This window comes from Oryzias latipes, chromosome 8 (genome assembly GCF_053564925.1).
Source record: "Oryzias latipes strain Hd-rR chromosome 8, Olatipes_Hd-rR_3.1".
NCBI lineage: Eukaryota > Metazoa > Chordata > Actinopteri > Beloniformes > Adrianichthyidae > Oryzias > Oryzias latipes.
Window position 1 is genome coordinate 18206088 of NC_136244.1, and position 19628 is coordinate 18225715.

At 40.8% G+C, this 19628-nt stretch overlaps 1 protein-coding gene across 7 annotated transcripts in view; it reads left to right on the forward strand.

Moving 5' to 3' along the window:
* arhgap44a (Rho GTPase activating protein 44a) overlaps positions 1-19575 on the forward strand; it is a 31963-nt gene extending 12388 nt beyond the window's left edge. Inside the window, exons 2-23 of one of the 7 annotated variants that reach the window (XM_023957516.2) lie at positions 2842-2881; positions 3111-3230; positions 3326-3402; positions 3523-3634; positions 3758-3834; positions 3932-4046; positions 4136-4204; positions 4498-4579; positions 4867-4994; positions 5158-5269; positions 6739-6820; positions 6916-6996; positions 7976-8089; positions 8191-8282; positions 9005-9188; positions 10654-10671; positions 10786-10974; positions 11882-12394; positions 14494-14639; positions 14717-15118; positions 15736-15787; positions 16763-18537. In XM_023957516.2, the coding sequence (XP_023813284.1) occupies positions 2842-2881; positions 3111-3230; positions 3326-3402; positions 3523-3634; positions 3758-3834; positions 3932-4046; positions 4136-4204; positions 4498-4579; positions 4867-4994; positions 5158-5269; positions 6739-6820; positions 6916-6996; positions 7976-8089; positions 8191-8282; positions 9005-9188; positions 10654-10671; positions 10786-10974; positions 11882-12394; positions 14494-14639; positions 14717-15118; positions 15736-15743 (2761 nt within the window). In that variant the 3' untranslated portion in view covers positions 15744-15787; positions 16763-18537. Of the gene's footprint in view, positions 1-2841; positions 2882-3110; positions 3231-3325; positions 3403-3522; positions 3635-3757; positions 3835-3931; positions 4047-4135; positions 4205-4497; positions 4580-4866; positions 4995-5157; positions 5270-6738; positions 6821-6915; positions 6997-7975; positions 8090-8190; positions 8283-9004; positions 9189-10653; positions 10672-10785; positions 10975-11881; positions 12395-14493; positions 14640-14716; positions 15119-15735; positions 15788-16762 lie in introns of all 7 variants that reach the window. The other 6 variants (XM_023957513.2, XM_078950945.1, XM_023957517.2 and 3 more) reach the window with 6 other exon arrangements.
* Positions 19576-19628: the final 53 nt, after the last annotated feature.

Below are 19628 nucleotides of genomic sequence, written 5' to 3' on the forward strand. Positions count from 1 at the left end.
TGACCTCTAGTGAACAATTGACATGTATGCAGTGTGTGAATAATTGCACAGAGGTTGTTCGAGTAAAAGTTATCAGACGTAACTCATTTCTTGTGCTTCCAGTGAAAGATTACAGAGCACTGCAGGCTCCCTTGCTTGTTCAACTCCCTCTGTGGACATATGTGAGCTTTGTGTGTGTGTGTGCGTGCGTGTGTGTGCACGCTCCTGCTCATGTGTTCTCTTCCCTCACATTTATTCCTGCACACTTGACAGAACTGTGACCTAGTTTGCTGGACAACTACAGCGAGTGGACTCCTCTGTTTTAGAAATCTTGTATACTTTTAGCCTCTTACTTTGTCATATAAGAGCAACCCAAGTCAACTTCTAGATGTAAAATACAAAAACAAAGAAAACAAAGGAATATGAAATGGAGAAAAGAATAAGAGCATCTCGAGTGTGTGTAAGTGTGGCTGACTGTGTATTTCATGCCAGTGCTGGAGGCCCCGTGGCATCCTGCTGAGGCCCAGAGCCAACGATCTGCTCCCCGACCCTCTCGTGGCGGCGCAAGAGCATTCATCGAACAAAGTTCTTTCTTTGTTGGAAGTGAGCATGTTTTTTTAGCATCGTAGACATATTTTATGTTATCGCAAACAGTTGATTGCATTATTGTGCTCACATTTCAGCCGCGCTGACATGGATTATTCAAGCTTTCATAACCAATGCACAGCGCTTGAGGGCTGGGGCTGCAGCTGTCTGACTTTAATTTTAAGATACGAATATTTAGCCTCAAAGATATGGACTTTTTAACATGGAATGCACAGCTGAGATGCACAGACTGCTATTTTTTAGGGACCCATCTTAACCAAATGCCAAAAGATGTGCATGGTAGTATTTAATTTTTCCTGAAAATTTTGTTAAAACTCAAGCCAAAAATGTAGGTATTTCTTACTAAAATCCATTGCTGTTTTCATGAGAGGTGGAGATATTCTCAGTAATGCAGTTTGTCATCCTGTGCAAATATTGTTTTATCAGATTCCTCTTCCTTAAGTGCCTGCACTTAACCATGTTTGCTCGGCACAGATTTGCAAAGAATAACAAACAGCACAAAGGGTGATAGGGTTTTCGCAAGCTGACACCAAATTTCTGCTTCCCAATTTAAGTTCATCCATCTTTTAAGCTTCTAGATGTCCGCTTGCATTGAGTCATCCACGGCTCTAGGTAAAGGAATGCCTGCATTGTGGCAGATGGTAGGCATAACCTGGCAATGCTCTCCCTCCATCCAAAGCACACTGCCCACATGGCTGCCAACTCTCCCACGTGTTTATTTTCCTCAAGGGGCTCGATCTGCTCATTATTTGCTGAGAGAAATATCCCTCTTCAACTCATTCTCCTGCAGTCTTTAGCAGCACATTATGGTCTGTAGGGCCAGTCAGCTCAGATTCCCAGTTAGGGAAGAGGAAATACCACAGTTTAAAAACAAACAATCCCAATGAATGAAACTGCTCTTCCTAAATATAGTATCTGTTCTGTTTGATGTCCAAATTATAATAGTCTCATTTTTACTCTCGTTTTAATAGGTGTAGTTCTTTTCTTGTCTCATGACTGCAGTGCTTCTTCATTCACCTTGGAATATCTTGCCTGAGAATATCTTCCACCAACATCTTTGATTCTTCTTGTCATCCTTTGTGTCTTAAGCGGCAGCTTGCAATCACCCCTACCAACTGTGCCAGAAACGTCTGATTTTGCTATCATTCACTGTTCCTCTAATAGCCTAGCACACACACACATATTCTGCTCCAATCCCCCTCGTTGCTGAGTTATCGGAGCGGTTTTCCTTGAGGCTGGATGTGATTAGATCCACTGGTACATGGTTTGACCCAGTTCCCATGATTCCATGTTCACGTTAGCACCAAGGCCGAAGATGTTAACAAGTGACATCATTAAAGCACAGATCTCTGTTGCTTCAGCCATCATGTAGGGTTTTGGGAAAACTTGATGACTATATCTGACATGAGAAGAACACGTATTTAGTGCTGCTCTATTTCTGTCAGGTTCATGAAGAAAAGAGAACAAAGCAAGTCTCTTTTTATAAAGATGAATTTACACGCATTATATTCCTCAAGAATGGCACGGTTTGGGGAACAATTATAGGAAGAGGCTGTGCAGACTGTGCAGACAGGAAGTGGAAGTGAGTGGCTGCTTGTTAGTGGGCTGTGGGTGTGGTTTTTATTTCACTTTCAGAGGTCAACTGTCTGTCCAATTTCACTTTTGTGGCTCTAAAGCTCTTCTTAAAAGGAAGGGCATGCAGTCCTCTCTTAACGGCTGAATAATCATTAGGAGCACATTCTGTAATGCAAGTTTGTGGTAATGTTCAGGGAATTTCAGTCATCCTCTGTTGTCTTGTAGGATTATAGAAGGCATGTTGAGCTCTGATAGAGCTGGAAAGGATTTTTTGAGACTTTTAAGGAGTTTGCTCTTTTCTGATGTCATAGCCCCATTTACTTCTATGGCTGAGTAGTTTTATCTGCCTCACAGGCAATACAGCTTCCTTACAGTATTGAGCTCAGTGTTTGTTTTCTTAGTGGACACGGGAACAGCTCAGTATCTCTGCTATGCTGTTCCTATGAAGGGTTGGCATCCGGGGTCACAGAAACAGCAACAAAAACACTAAAAACGTCACTGTAAAAAGTAAGCTATGCCCAAATTATCTCGGTATTGTCCAAATGAGCATCATGGCAAAAATTCCTCTTTTAAAATGTGTAAAATTATCAGATTCTAATGACATAAACAGGCCATTTTTGAATGTGTTTTCTCGCTGTGAACATACTTTACCGTAATTGTTTTCTGTTTGTATCTTCACAGGGCAGAAAAGACAGAGGTGCTGAGTGAAGATCTTCTTCAGGTGAGGGAGGGTGTTTCCTTCTCAAGTTTGTACAGGAGTATAAATCTCTGACTGGCAATAAACACATCAAACTTAAGATTAGAAGGGATTAGTAAGGTGTTTAAAGGCATTTGATGGATGTGGTTATGATGCCTTTGTTTGAGCACAGGAAGCCAGTGGGTCTGTAAAAAATGGAAGTGTGTGTAGAGGCCTTTCACAGAGTCCTTTGTGCATTTGTGTGCTTTCCCAGGTGGAGAAGCGTTTGGATCTGGTCAAACAGGTGACTCACAGCACCCACAAGAAGCTCACCGCCTGCTTGCAGGGTCAGCAGGGGACTGAAACTGAAAAGAAATCTGTCAAGTCACCTTCGGCAAGTACCTGTCTATCTATCAACCAATAACAGAAAATTGACGCAAAGTGTGATTGTTTCTGGTTTAATCATTGTTTTATCTTTTATGTTTTTAGAAAAAACTGCCGCTCACAATGTTGGCACAGTGCATGGAGGAGGGAGCAGCAGTGTTGGGGGATGACTCTCTCCTGGGGTATTTTTTTTTTCAAGTGCACTCATGTGTACACATGCACAAAGGATTGTTTAATTGTTGCTTAGTTCCTAATTACAGTTAACTTTATTTGAATTCATGTTTGACTAAAAAAAACAATAGAAAGATGCTGAAGCTGTGTGGGGAGACAGAAGAGAAGCTGGCTCAGGAGCTCCTTCAGTTTGAGGTGCAGATAGAAAGAGATGTGGTGGAGCCTCTCTATGTGCTTGCTGAGGTGAGCGTACTCTCCTGGTGTATAAAATACAATTCTTTAGACATTAAATGACACACAACGATGTGTCGTTTTGGTTCATTCTTTTGAAAGCTTTCCCTGGAGTATGCTAAAACTGTGTTACAGGTCGACATCCCCAATATACAAAAGCAGAGAAAACATTTGGCCAAACTAGTTTTAGACATGGACTCGGCTCGGACAAGGTGAAGAAACATTATTAAAGAAATTCATTGGAATATTTTGTGCAAAAGCATGAAAACATAACAGGAATTATACTGATGTTGTTGTGTTTCCTAAAAGATATCAACAGTCATCAAAGTCATCCAGTCACCCAAGCACCTTACAGCCTGGTGCCAAGTCTGAGTCGCTGAGAGAAGAAATGGAGGAGGCAGCAAATCGGATGGAGATTTGTAGAGTCAGTCACTAACAAGACTAAATCATATTATATCTTCTATACATACTATGGCCCTCACATGCTTTTTCCCCATCTACCTTAATTTTCAGGATCAATTGTCAGCAGATATGTACAACTTTGTGGCCAAAGAAATAGACTATGCAAACTACTTCCAGACAGTAAGTGCATCATAAAGTCAAAGCTTTAAAGTCAGTGCAAAATTATTTATTATTATATTGTTTATGATTTCTTTAACCTCTTCAGACCTGGCGTCCACATATGTGGACATCCCATTGTAGGTTATATTTCCACAGCAGTAATTAATTTTTCCTTAACTGTCAACGAGAAATAAAAAAAAATGGTTATCAAAAAAAGTTAATTTTCTTGCTGATGGCACTGTATTATTTGCACTTGTGCATTATTTTTCACTACATACCGGTTGTTTAACTAGCTCTCTTTTCCCCCCATTCAGTTGATAGAAATGCAGGTGGAATATCACAAGAAGTCATTAGAAATTCTTCACGGTGTCTTGCCACAGATTAAGGCTCACCAAGGTGAGTCATTCTCTGTGTGTGTGTGAAGAAAGATCTGCTCTCTCTGCACCTGAGGCACTGAAATCATGACAAGTACAAGATATGTTACAAGCTCTCAAAATACACTCAGCAGTTTTTTTTATATTTACATCTAAGACCCCCAATTAAATCTAGCGCCTACAAATCAAGTTTATGAAATATTTTTCAAATGGTGTAAACATTTTTGCAATAATTACTGGGCAATGTCAGCTCTGATGGAGGGATTTTTATTCCAACCATGTAATTCTAGCTGCTTTTTTGTTTTGCAGAGGCGTGGGTGGAGAAGCCATCATTTGGCAAGTCTTTGGAGGAACACCTGAATATTAGTGGGAGAGAGATTGCCTTTCCCATAGAAGCTTGTGTCACCATGTTGTTAGAGTGTGGCATGCAGGAGGAGGTACAGCACACACACATCACCTACGCACTCTAGGTGTGCACATTCAGAAATAAAAATATTTATAATAGGGGCTGAACACATCCACCATCCATTACGTTGTTTTTCACTTGTAAATATCGGGTGCACAGGTGAGGTTAATTATGTATGACGTGGTTCCATGTAGGGTCTGTTCAGAGTGGCCCCGTCAGCCTCCAAGTTGAAGAAACTAAAAGCCTCCCTGGACTGTGGAGTTATTGATGTACAGGAGTACTCCTCCGACCCACATGCCATTGCAGGTGAGCTTCACCCACACAAAATCATGTTTAAAGTCCATTTCCACTGCGGCTCTCAATTCTGCCTCTGTTATTCAGTAATAAAGCTGGAAATCTTTCAGCTTTAAAAAAGAAAACAATGCATTTTTTAAATTTTACCTCAAAATTCAGTCTTTGTGCAAACATTGGGTTTAAATGTGTTTAAATTGAACTGTCTTTCCGTAAAATTGCACTCATATTTTAATGAAAAGGTTCATAGATGCAATCTATGCAATACTCAAATCAGCTGCTAATCACGCGGCAGCAAAGTATACCAGCTTTAAAATAAAATATAAATAAAAAAAATTAAATAAATAAATAAATAAATAAATAAAATTTGTAATGTTTTTTTACAGTTTACATGTTTTGCAGACCGCATGTTTTTTACACTTTTGCAGCTGTATTTATTTAATATTTATTTCTTTATTTAATAAGAATCTCATTTTTGATAATAATTGTTCATAATAATTTTAGTAATATTTTTAATTATCTAATATAAATGTAATTTGTGATGTCCTTTATTGATGTTATATTATATAGATTATTTCTGAATGTCGTGTTGCTGCCACAGATAAATGAAATTTCCCCATTGTGGGATTAATAAAGTCATCTATCTATCTATCTATCTATCTATCTATCTATCTATCTATCTATCTATCTATCTATCTATCTATCTATCTATCTATCTATCTATCTATCTATCTATCTATCTATCTATCTATCTATCTATCTATCTATCTATCTATCTATCTATCTATCTATCTATCTATCTATCTATCTATCTATCTATCTATCTATCTATCTATCTATCTATCTATCTATCTATCTATCTATCTATCTATCTATCTATCTATCTATCTATCTATCTATCTATCTATCTATCTATCTATCTATCTATCTATCTATCTATCTATCTATCTATCTATCTATCTATCTATCTATCTATCTATCTATCTATCTATCTATCTATCTATCTATCTATCTATCTATCTATCTATCTATCTATCTATCTATCTATCTATCTATCTATCTATCTATCTATCTATCTATCTATCTATCTATCTATCTATCTATCTATCTATCTATCTATCTATCTAAAATGAAATAAATGTAAAACATATAATCCATTAAGATGAGTTTATACTATCAATTGAGGCAATGTTTGAAATTTAGGAAAGTAGAATAGCAAAATAGATTTACGGCAGTCTTCCTCCTCTTTACCCCACACTGTGCTTTTCCCAGGCTGCCTGCTCAGATAGTGCTGTCTGTTACACATATGAGTATGGAATCTGTGTTGAGCAGTCCCAGTCTGGCAGCTGCACTAAATGTGAGGGCCAGCTAGAGGGGAGTGAGGACATGGGGCATCTCCCCACCAGTGAGGAGAGAAAGCCGGTCCCTGCTGCTGAAGCTGATCATTTCTGTTCTAAACTGGCCTTGTTTTTCTTCACTTACAGGGGCTCTAAAATCATACCTCCGTGAGCTCCCCGAGCCTTTGATGACCACTGAACTTTATGATGAATGGATTCAGGCCTCCAAGTAAGGACATTTTGAAACAGTTCAAAGTCTTTATACAGAGAACAGTAGAGAACGCAAGTCTAGAAAATGTTTTTCTTCTTCTTTATTTTGCTTAGTATTCAAGATATGGACAAGAGACTACAAGCACTTATGGGAGTTTGTGAAAAACTTCCCACAGACAACCTGAACAATTTCAGGTCAGAAACCTTTTTCTGTCTTTATGGATGGATGGATGGATGGATGGATGGATGGATGGATGGATGGATGGATGGATGGAATATTAAACAAGTTAACACTTGTGTGATATGGTGCACATATTTATAATTGGCTTGCTTGTAGCTTAAACTGCCACTGTGGTTCCAGAAGTTGATCTGACTTAGTACAGATACTACTGTTCACTTAGCTTTCTTTAGCTAGACTTCTGTACAATAACACCCACAATGGAGATCATAAACTCCACTTCTGTGACATAAAAAAGATTAGCTTGATTGTTGAAGACCTTCTGGGACTCAAGATAAAGGCTCTGGAGGACATCATTTTGAGAAAATGTACTGCATCAATGCAGAGGGTGGTGTTTTTCCACACCAATAAACAATTAATCTTTTTCTCAATGTTCTCAATGCTATGTTCTCACCACCCTCGGCAATGCAAGTTCAAGCAACCACTCTCAATGAAAAGTCTATGTAAACATACATAAATGTGCTTCAAGGACTCTGTGTTCAAAACTCTTACATTCATGTGTGGCTATGCACATTTTTGATGTTTTTTTTAAACCAGATTGAGCTTTGACCAATCAGGAGTAGGTAGTGGTGTAGATGATGTCCATTCTTATTCCATTGAAGTGCCAACTGTTTGTAAATTGATCATGGAGGAGAAATTAATCATTGCAAATTGTTCGTGCCCGCATTATACAGCACCAAGTCTTTTATATATCGGAGTAGGACTGTGAAAGAAAAAGCCTGGAGTAAGATTCACAAGGTTTGCACCGCTTCAACATTTCGCACCAAGCCTCTTCCAACTGTAGGTGGCAGACGTGTTAGTAAACAGTAGCAAAAGGAAAAAAAGAAGAAACTAAACACACACACACGTTCAATAGTGTGCATTAAAGCTTTCTTGAATTTGCATTAAATGTCCGGAGAATGCAAACTTTTAAAATGAATTTTCATGGATTTACAGATACCTAATCAAATTTCTGGCCAAGCTGAGTGATTATCAAGACTCCAATAAGATGACTCCTGGGAACGTGGCCATTGTCCTTGGACCTAACCTGTTGTGGACCCACACTGAGCCGTACGTGAACACAGCAAATTCCTTATTTATATTAATTTGTGTCGGACTGGAAAGGTAGCACTGTAAAATTACAATGGAGCTCCAATGTCTTGTGTTTTCAGGAACATGACAGAGATGATGACCACTGTCTCTCTGCAGATTGTTGGCATTGTAGAGCCTATCATTCAGCACGCTGACTGGTTCTTTCCAGGAGGTGAGGTGACATTGGGATGGATGCACTTAAACTGAACAAACGTATATCCTATTCAAATACCTTCCTTTGTCCCAAAATGTTGAACAAAATTATCTATTATTTGTTCAAATATTAGACTGACCCTGCGACAGACTGGCAACCTGTCCAGGGTGCCCCCTGCCTTTGCCCGCAAGTGGATAGGCCCCGGCAGCCCCTTGACCCCGAAAGGGATAAAACGGAATAGAAAAATCCAAAACGAATGTTCAAATATTCATATAGAAGTAAGGATTTTAAGTTTGTGCTAGGCCTGTCAAATAAATTGCAAATTTATCGTTATCGCGATATCAAGCTGTACAATATGCGTATTGCAAAAGTCGGCGAAAATTGCAATAAATGGTCACCTTAAATGTGCTAAAACAATCTTATGGCTGCTTGAACATTTTAACGAATCAAATAAAACCCTTTATGCATTTGACCAATCGGATGGAACCCTTTTATAATAGAAGCTCACCTCCCACCTAGACGAGGGCCATTTGGAATGTAATTTAAGTTATTTTAGCTTAAATTAAATTACACTGTTGCAGTGAAATGGAAATGATGTATTTAAATCGTGAGTTTTTATCATATCCTGCTGCCCTAATTTGTACATATTTTTCTCTCTTTTGGATTATACCTTTTACATGTTTTAGTCTGGTCGAAAATCTGTTGTGTATAAGTCAAAGTTATGTTTCCTCATTCCATAGAGATTGAATTCAACTTGACAGGCAGCTACGGGAGTCCGATTCACACCAATCACAACTCCAACTACAGCTCCATGCCCTCACCAGACATGGAACAGTCTGACCGCAAACAGCAGCATGATCAGAGTCGTCGCCCGCTGAGCGTCGCTACTGACAACATGATGCTGGAGTTTTACAAGAAAGATGGGTATGATGCCCAGTGTACTCATTTACCACTCACCTTGTTTCCTTCTTTTATTTTCCACCCCTGACAGAGGATGTAGTGTTTACCTGTGATGTAAAATACCCAACGTGTCAGAAATGTTCATGCGCAACCGTGATGGGAGCATCCTGGTGTCAGTTGTTCTGACTGCACCCTTATGTTGTCAGAAAGCACCGAGAAGAGGCTGCATTTCTTGAGTGGCACTGTCTCCATGGCAACATTTCTCTGATGGGGAGCTGATGGTTACACTTCTTTTTTTTCCTCATAAAATATTTCTCCACCGCTATCTTACCATCCTCCCACACTCAGCTTCTCTTTCACAGTCTGGCAAGCATGTCACCTTGGCTGAGTCATTCATTTAGATTGTGGAAAACAACAGAAGGAGAAAACGAAACGTTTTGCTGAACCCAGAATATTTCTGAAGAAATCTGAACAAAAACAGCTGAAAGAAAATGATTTAATTACGATGCTTAGAGAATTTCTAAACAAGTTGAGAATTTAAATTCTATATAAAAATTTATAAAAATGTTTTGTTGTTGCATAGTTTATTTTAGATATCAGATTTGCTTTTCCAGACGTGGTTAAATTACCTCAGCTTTTTTTTTTTTAAAGTGGCCATGAGCAGGAGGACCAAGCTACAGAAACAAGCTAGATCCATGTAACAACTGTTTTATACTGTTTTTTGTGTACTTTCTGAGATCTATTTTCATGACTGAAAGACATAAATGACACTGAATACAGTTGGTCTGAGCCCATTATGAGCCCATTTCTAGAGAAACAGAGAGAAAGCAGTTGCCAAATTGCTGTCAACAACAGTTGCAGTGAATCAAAATATACAGTACTTAATATTTTCATTTAATAGCTGTTCATGTAGAGAAAAAAAGGAAATCACAAAGATCAACACAAATTAAAAACATTTTTGAATCACAATGGCCAGCTTTCACTTGCCCAGAAAAATCTATTTCAGAATAAAGGTATGCAAACTCTAGGTTGAAGTAAACCAGAAATAAAATCCTGAAGTTTAAATTCCAGCAGCAATGGCTTACCAACTTGTTACTTGTTTACACTTTAAGCTTAAATGCATAAATGCATGTTTTATTTTTTTTAGTTGTTGTGTTTTTGTCTTTTTTTGGTGGGTGGGGAAGGTGTTGGGGGGTGGCAGCAATTTTATTGAAAATATGCTTTAGCAGCAAGGCTAGGCTTGCATTGGTCTCTTTGATCAGAGAGAAGGTTGCAATTTTTAGGGACTTACCCAAAGCTGCAGACAAAGGTAACAAAGGTATGGTGATCTTATACCATCCTCTCTTGAACACCCCACATCCTCCTCCCTTGATCTGTTGATTTTATTTCCATATCATACACAGGACTGAGCGCATCGTGTTTGTTAATAATGCATGTATTTCTTGTGACCACTTATCCCTGTTGCCTCTCTTTTCCCCTACTAACGCAGCATTAGGAAGATTCAAAGGTATTGTTTCATTTCGTTTTCCCACTTCCCTCCCTCATCTGCTCCTCTCCCTTCTTTAGAAAGATGTTACTATCATCTTATGTAATGCAGCTCTGCGTATGTGTTCCTCTCTAGTATGGGCGTCAGAGTTATGGATACCACATGGGTGTCTCGCAAAGGCTCGTCCACGCTGACACGCAAGCCTTCCTCCACCCCTCCAGGCATGCAGGGACCTGGCTCTCCAGCAGACACTCTCATCCCGGAGCAACCTGGAGAACTCACCATTTCTCCCTCTGCCACACCTCCACCTGCAGAAAGGCTCTGGTAAGTCACCAGAAATGCTGTCTCCTCCTTCTAGACACTGCCGCTCCTGGATATTCTCGTTGTCATCACCATCAGTCGTCCCGAGTTTCTGAGATATGTGACAGTGTTTTAAAAAACTGCCAAGCTTCCATCTGCAAATCCTTGTAAGCATGTCCACTCGCTAACTTTTTGTTGTAGCTTGGCTGTGTCAGCTTCAGTTTGAACTTACTTTAATCATTTTTGTCTGTATTTTCCACGCTCAACTTGATTTTTACATTTTCATGCTTATCACATAGAAACACACCAATAATCCCCTCATGGTCACTGGCTCCGCCCACACGGTGGGCAATGAATAACTCGGTTTCTACCTTGGCTGGCTTTCCCCTCATTTCCTTTGGCTCTTTCAGCCCCTGAAAGGGTTTTGTGTCTGTTTCACACTGCCCTGGGCTGATAGCAGGAACTGGAATGCAAAAAAAAAAAAGAACAAGTCTGGTAGGTTTAGGTCTGATGCTCACCACATTCAGCAGGAAGGACATATCCACTTCAACCTGTCAAAAATGTCAGCTATCAAAAGATCCTCAAAGCTCGATGCAGTGTACAGACACAAGGCGATCACAGAGGAGATCGCACCCACTTTATTATTTGGTTTTTGGCAAATAAATGTTATTTTCTTTGCTGGGTTTTTTCTGTTTGTCCATGTTTTTTCACTAAACTGACTCTGTGCTAAGCTTGGCGCCCACCACCTCCCTGAAAATGCCGTTCCTTTTACCTTTTTTGCTTAAACCCTTTTTTTTTTTTGCTTTGGACCAACTAACTCGCTAACATGACAGCACATCAGAACAGCACACCCTGTATAGCTCCAGTGCGTGTCCTTGTTTAGTCATCAGAGCTGTTTTATTTGTGCTGTCTATTCTCTTAATATCTACAGCTCAGACAACATGTCGCCCAATCGGTTGGACACCTTTCATGCCCACCCACCCTGTGGGGAAGACCGCCCACCCCCACCTTACCCTTCCTCCACTTGCCACTCAGGCCCCCATCACTTCTACCCCAAACCCCCGCCATGCACTCGCCCTGTGGCCCCAGGCCCTGAGTCCCAGCCTCCCGCCTCACCCCCACCCCCACTGCGGTGGTCTGGCTTTACGCCCCCTGCCCCACCTCCTTCTTCCTCCTCCTCTTCCTCCTCCTCATCACTTGATATCAATTCAAATCCAAAACCCAGCTGTCTGCACTTTACAAAGCACACCGCACCTGGTGAGGTGTCACATGCCCCCCCACCAGACACAAACGCTTCACCGCTTTATGTCAAAACCCCCTTGGTACTGACACGCCATGACCAGACCCTGGGCAATCCACCTAGTCTCCCTTCGTCTGTGCCCCCGCCCCCACCATGGGCTGCCTGTCCATGTGCCCGAGAGAGAGGACCCCCCAGGCTGACTAGGTAAATACAACACACCCACGGCGCCTGTGGATTCTTTACAGAGTGGCACCTCTCTTTTTCTTCTAACTCGCTGGTTAGGATGTGCGTTTTCCTTTTTTTTAAACCCCGCTTTTTAAATAGCAAACCTAAAATTTTGATACAATGTCCAGTGATATGGGTAACCTAGCAACCAAGGATGTTACTGGCTGACAAGGTTTGACTTTGTTATTGAAAAGGCCAAAAAAAGACATGGCAGTGCTGCGATGAAACATGTTCTCCCAATGTTGGTTTTTGTTGTCAATGGATTCATTGTTGTTTGTTTGTTTTGTACAAGTATTGTGCAAAGTCAAAAAAATACAGCACAGAATATCCACATGCTCGTACAGAAAACACCAGCAAGGTCAGCAGTGTTGCTCTTGTTCAAAGGGATCCTGACACCTCACTGACTCATAGGACTTTGGTGTTACAACCGTACAGCCAATGTAATGTGATCAAATCTGCAGTCTTAATGATGACTCTTGTAGCCTTCTAGGTCAGATATTTATATTTTGTTATTGTTGCAAACTTTGGCAGCAGTTTCCCTTAAACCTTTGTCACAATTGCCTTTATGGATGGAGTCAGGCTGTCTGGGCAAACCTGTACAAAGCACGCAGGTGACCCGCTCGAAATAACAAGGTCCTAGACTGCTCAGTGAGTCTGTAAAATGAAAATGTTTGTGCACATTTTTTTTCCTGAAGGCATGATGCTGGCGACAGGTCGTGGTAAAAACTCATACAGCACGCAGTGGTGGGTAAGGGTGATCTTGGTGAGACGCAGGCGTGTCATTAAACAATTTTTTTTTTGACTCTTCCAAAATCCTGGGGACTGCGCAAGGGGCCCGTGAGTAATGTTTATGTGATAAGTGCTCCTCGCGTGCAGCCTGGCTGTTAGAAATTTGGAAATTGGAGAATCTGAGTGTAGTTTTTTGTGTGGGCTTCCTATGGGTACTTACATATCACGTGATCCCCCCTAAGTGTGGCATTCGCAAGGGGTCAGTAAAACTAATGACTGGAGTGTGGCGTAAGGGCACCGTTCAACAGCATCATCCTTATGTCATAACTGCGTGCGACTTACAAGCCTTACAAATACTTCATGGTACACGTACCACAATTACAATTTTACTTCTCATTTTCAATTACACCGGTTGAGGTGGCCACACAAATGGTGTATGCCCATATAAGCCTTTACTACCTTCTTAGTAGGCCTAAAGGGCTTTATAGTCACAGTCTTATTCACCCATGAAGGCGAATCCACTACCCAACATTGGCGCAAACATAAAACCACTAGTGGCAATGTGGGGTTCAGTATCTTGACACACAGGTCAACCGCTCTACCTTTTCACCATGACCACTCCATGGTAAAAGGGGTGTCTTGCAGGTGCCTTAAGAGAACTGCAAGACACACCTGCACTCCCCTTGAGGTGCAGCCGCTCCACTCTGCGATCCTCCACGGGCCAAGACAACGCAAAAGCCTGCAACCCCCACATGGGTCAACCCCTGTACACCTGCATGTGACTAAGGCCTATTTTGACATCCAGACTAGTATAACTATGTTGCTACTGAACAACCTAAACATGCATGGATGGAAATCATCTGATAAATAGCTAGTTTTCAGTACAGATTATTACAACTGCATTATACCTTGGATAATATTTTTCCCATTCTTCACATTAAGATGAAGGACAACCAGGTAGAACTTTCTTTAAAACCTTAGGATGATCATCAGATTTAATGTCTGATGTCAGAAGGCACTCCACTTTACCGTGAATGAAAAGATTTGTAGAAAACGTGCTGCATATTTTCAGGGGAATGACAGGAGCTTTTTGTCAGCTCTGATCCTGGATATTCTCCTGGCCTGTCTTTTATACGTGTGCTTTGACTTTTGTAATATTTTTATTGTGCGTTCATAACTTCCCATTATGTTACATCATGGTGATGCTGGTGGCTTTGACTTGTGACCCTGAAGCACTACTTGCAGTTTTGACAAAATACACTCAACAAAAAAACATACTTTGTGTAATCTGGTGCGTTTTTTTTTGTTTGTTTGTTTGTCATTGTTATTTGTCTGTTTCTTTTTTTCAGTACACTGAAGAGTAAGGAACTTTCCCCTGTAATTGGACACAAACCCATTCAGGTTCCAGGTCCTGTAGCCCCTCCCAGCTGTAGTCCACAGAGCAGCAGCCAGTCCCCCCTCTCTACAGAGCACAGTCCACACACTCTGCGCAAAGGTCTGCTCTGCCTTTACGTTATCTTCTTTTACATCTTATAGGAAGAGAGTTGTAAAGCTGTTTGTTGCGTCTCTCAGGTTCTAAGAAATTGGCTCCTGCGCCACCCAAAGTCCCATACGGGCAGTCTGGAGGGATGTCCGACCAGTCCACCAGTCAGCCATCACCTGTTAGCCTTTCTCCAACACCTCCTAGCACACCCTCCCCTTATGGACTCACCTGTCCACCAGGGCAAGTACCCCCCTCCTCCCCTGGGCAGACTCCACTCGGGGCCCTCCACTCGCTTTCGTCCCCACCCTCTTTAACTGGAACGCTCACCAAGTCACGGCCAGCCCCAAAGCCCAGGCAAAGACCAAGCTTACCCCCTCCTCAGCCGCCCACAGTTCCCCCAGGGATGCCTGGCATGGCTACATCAGCAGTTTCTCAGCCTCTGGAGCAGGGCCTTCTGGATGGGCTTTCACCTGGAGAAAGCATGTCTACAGGTAAACAGCAGCTCTTTGCAACGACACCCCCTTCGCCACCACAGGTGGGGCTGCAGCGGCCTCCTCTCAGACTCGCTGTGGCTCTGTCTAATTTAGATGGTGGACGAGTGTAGGACCCTGTAGGACTGTAGAGACAGAAGACCCCCATAACTGACTATTCCCAACCAAGTTTCTAAATGAATAAAAGTTGCCTTTTAGACGCCCATGCCTGAGATGGTTGCAAAGTGAATATTAGAAAAATGCTTCTGTAAGCAGCCTTACTGACTTATGTATTCATTGTTTGTGTTATGTGATGATGTTTCTGGATAAGGTGTGGAAACATCAGAGAAACATAGCTTGTCCTGCTTGTATGGAAGTTACCATTAGATTCATCCTGTGCTCTCTGTTTATCTGTGTTACCGAGACCCCCCCCTCACCCCGAGGCAGAGGTAGGTCAGAGGCGTACACAGTCCACACCAGACAGGTGTCTCCTAAACAAATTTTGATAACCCCCACCTAATACATACAGTATGGTGTTCTGATGATGAGGTGTTCTCTAAATAATTCCACTTATTTTCTTACTTTGTTATATTTATCATTTTCTTATCCCCCCTTTGCTAACATTGTGTACTTTACAGCTGTGTGAGGCCAGGGATTCAATGTGGGCTAAATGTGAGGGGGACTTTTAGGGTAAGCCAGACCGCCCCCCCTCGCCCCATGCTCTCCATCTCACTGCCTGGCCTCGTACTGTGGATGCCTCTGGGGTCTCCTGCAGCCTGCCTCAAACACGTGTAGCTCTCAATCAGAACATGCTCCTCTTTTAGCAGTGTGTCATTCTCATTGCGTCTTACTTTAACGAATAATGCACGGCTTAAGGACTTCCCAGAGTGTACCCCGCCGCTGTCACATTACAGACGCCATCGCTTTCCAAAGGTTCCTCTTCCTTTTGTTCCGCAGACATCCCTCCCTCTAATGCCGCAGCCACTTTTTATCAGGGGTCCATAGATAACCCGCTCTCTTCCTCCAGCAGGTTCATCGCTTTTTATAACCTCTGCTTTCTCCTACTACACTGCCACGCCCATCTCATTCCTACACAGAAATAGTTAAGCATCTATTTGGACCTTCAGCTTCCAGTAAATGGAGCAGAACCCTAGATAATCTGTATTTTTAGCAAAAACTATAAACAGCCCCAGAGATTTTCATTGTTTCTCGGCATCTCGGTGCCATTTTTCTCCACATACTGTACATCCTGTTGCCTCTGTGTTGGGTTATGTGGCCATTGTTGTAGACTTGCAACGTGCCATTGTAAAGTCTTCGTGACAGCTTGTTGTATTTAATCTGACTAAATTTTTGTTGCCGTCGTCTCTAACGACACAAAAAGTTGTGATGTGCCATTCGAGTTTGCTGGTATGACTGAGAGAACACTCTGAAAACATCCCTGTGTAGAATGTACATGTAACCTACTTATTCCTTCATTCAGGCCAGACATCATACACCGCTTACCACAAGTCCTGACTCAAAACAATTAATATTATTTCTGCTCTCTTCTATTTTCACACCTCATGATCATAATCATATGCCCCCCTCCTCCTCCTTTTGCTCATTTACACCATTTCCACTACTCTGCTCATCATCTTTTACCTTTCCCATCATGCCCACCATTAGATATCTTCAATTATGAAATCCCCTCCATCAATGTCAATCTGGACAGCCTCATCGATGAGTTCAGCGGCGCCCCCTGCAGGAGGTCCCTGGCAGTGACAGACTCTCCAGAAGGGGATGCTCTGGCTGAGGAGGAGCCCCAGAGCACCATCCTATGACCTATGACCCTGAGGCATCCTTTACCAGCAACTCCCCGCTTCTACACACAAACATATACACCTCCTTCATGGCTAAACATGCTCTTCTTAACTGTTGCTGAAGCTCATATTTTACAACAGCTCGCTATAAAATTCATGTGACTCCAAAAACACAAAAATGCCATGGAGGAACAGTTGCCTTTAAGAAGAAAGACTGGAACACAGATAAGTATTAAATTGCATACGATTTTTTTTTAACTGCTTTGTCCATTTTTGTTTTGTGTTGTTTTTTTAATCATTTTTGCCTTATTAGAACAAAAGTTAGAACACATCATAAAAGTTTAAAACCTGACATTGTTCAGCACAAAGCTCATTCTCAGGCGCAGCCTGGTTTTATTGCTCACAGGGTATTGAAGCTTTCTGCACAGTAAAAATAAAACTTTTGACATGAAAATACAAGCTTTGCATGCACAATTAGAAATATTGTTGATGTAACCTTAACCTGCTATGTTTTATTATCCTTTTTTTTTTTCGTCAGACATTTCTCTTTGTATAGATCTGCTCACTTGTTACTGTACCTGCACAGATGATAAGAATGTTAATGTAGATTGTGCTTCTGTACTTCTATCCTTCTTTTGTTTGAGAAAAAAAAACTTATTTTTTTAATTTATTTTTTGCATGACAAGTCAATAAGATCTACCTGCTTTTGCTTCAAGGCCTCAGAATAGCAGTGCTTTACTTTCTGTGTGTTGTTTATTCCCCCCACCCTGAGAGCAAGCGTACAACCTGCTTGTTTCTTTGTCAGTTATCTCTGATTATGAATGGATGACTACACTGACTTTCTGTTCATGTGATTTTTTTTTCTTAACTTAATTTTAAGTGCTTCAGGTTTGGTTATATTCAGCCCAAAATGTAAATACAACTGTACATTTACTGATGTATATAAAGTTGAGAGGAAACGTTTATGTGAAATGCATATCTTGAGAATATAATAATTATAATACATGTGCTGATATTTATTGTGTAGAAAATGTAATGATAAAGAAATCAATGTTATTTTTGTCCCTGCACACAATGAACAGATGTACTGTAGATTCATAATTTTTTACTTTAACACCAGGTTACTACAATGCTGCAGCAGAGAAGCAGAAAATTCTTTCTGCTAGAAATCAGCTAAGGCCTTTTTCATTTTGTGTCCTGAGCTTTGAGGTTCAGGCACACAGGAGTTTGAGTGACTTGCACATTAAAACCCTGTGTTATCCATTTTTTTTATTAATCTCTGAACTGAAGAATTCTATTTGAATGATCCGATTTCTCAGCTCCTACATGGATCCGTCTCAGCCTTCGCCGTTGGACTAATTATGTTCTAACAGGACAAAATGGAGAAAAAAATTGAAAACAATTTCTTTGTTTCCAAGACAACAAATGAGAGTGCAGCAGCGTCACTTTTGTGTTTGATACAAAATGTCTTAAGGCGGTAATTTTGTCAGTTAAAGTGCAATTACAGTGTTTACTGATCCACCTCACTCCAAAAAAAGTCACCTTTTCCAAACATTCACAAAAGAAGCCATTAATTTCATTGCAAAGCAATCTTTTGAGTTGTTTTTTGTTTCAATAAATAAACGATCAGTCTCTCCTAAAGGGATCTATGGTATGCTTCAGTGTGTGTTCTCAATGGATTAGTTTTAAAGATTTTGGTGATGTTGATTATCTTAATAGTTGTGGTAATTATATGACAATAATTGCAAGTGCCCTCACTCTGGTTGTTACTTTGGAACTAAAAGGCCTACTATCTGTGCTGAATTCATACATGTGTACAAGGAGGCAGGTGATTCTCTGAATGTGACTAATGCAAATTTTTCTTATTGTGTAATGAGCATTGCGGCTCATGAGAAATAGTATTTGAATGATGTCAGTAAGGGTGTGTTGGCATGTTTTTCCTTTTGTTGTTGTTTGTTTTTTTCCCAGATCATGGCAATCTTAGTGCTTTCGTGCATCATGTCTGAAACTTGCAGCTAACTAAAGGCATGCTTTCATATTCATATTCAGTGTGGTTACCATGCTGCTAGAAGAAAAACTCCTCTAAGAAATGGGAGTCATGATATTTCATTTTTGCTAGGACAATAACCTGACAGCAAATGTCAAACATATCCATAGGAGTGATTGTTTGTACCAAATGGTTCACCGTTATATAGTTTTATCTTTTTAATAACTATTGGCTTTTTTATCTATCATCTTACTAATGTTGCTTCAGCCCATTTTATTTAAGGTTCAAATCCGAGGATAAAAGGTTTCATGCATGTACTTCGTAGATAGTCTTTTGATAGTTCATGTTTGTGTCAATCACAATCTTGAAGGATTGTTAGGGGGAATGAAGAGAAGCAAAAAACAAAGAGATGGGTTTAAGGCAATGTGAGGGTGCAGTGGGTGGTCCTTTAGCAGGGGGTTTCAGAGCAATACAGTGAAGGACTGGAAGTTGCCTATGGATGTACTGCCTCCTTCTGCTTTCACAACTATTGTACAAATAAAATCTCCCGCTTATCAAGCCCACCTCCTCTCCCCTTTCTGCTTAGCATATCGAGTTGAACACAGTGTGTACTGTGAAGCCTTCCTGCAATCCTTATCAGAATGTCAGAACTAAATATATATATATTAAACTTTACATTTTTAATAATCATATCTAATGTGGATTTATTTCTATTTTAGGTGCATTTTACTTTGTTGACAAACTT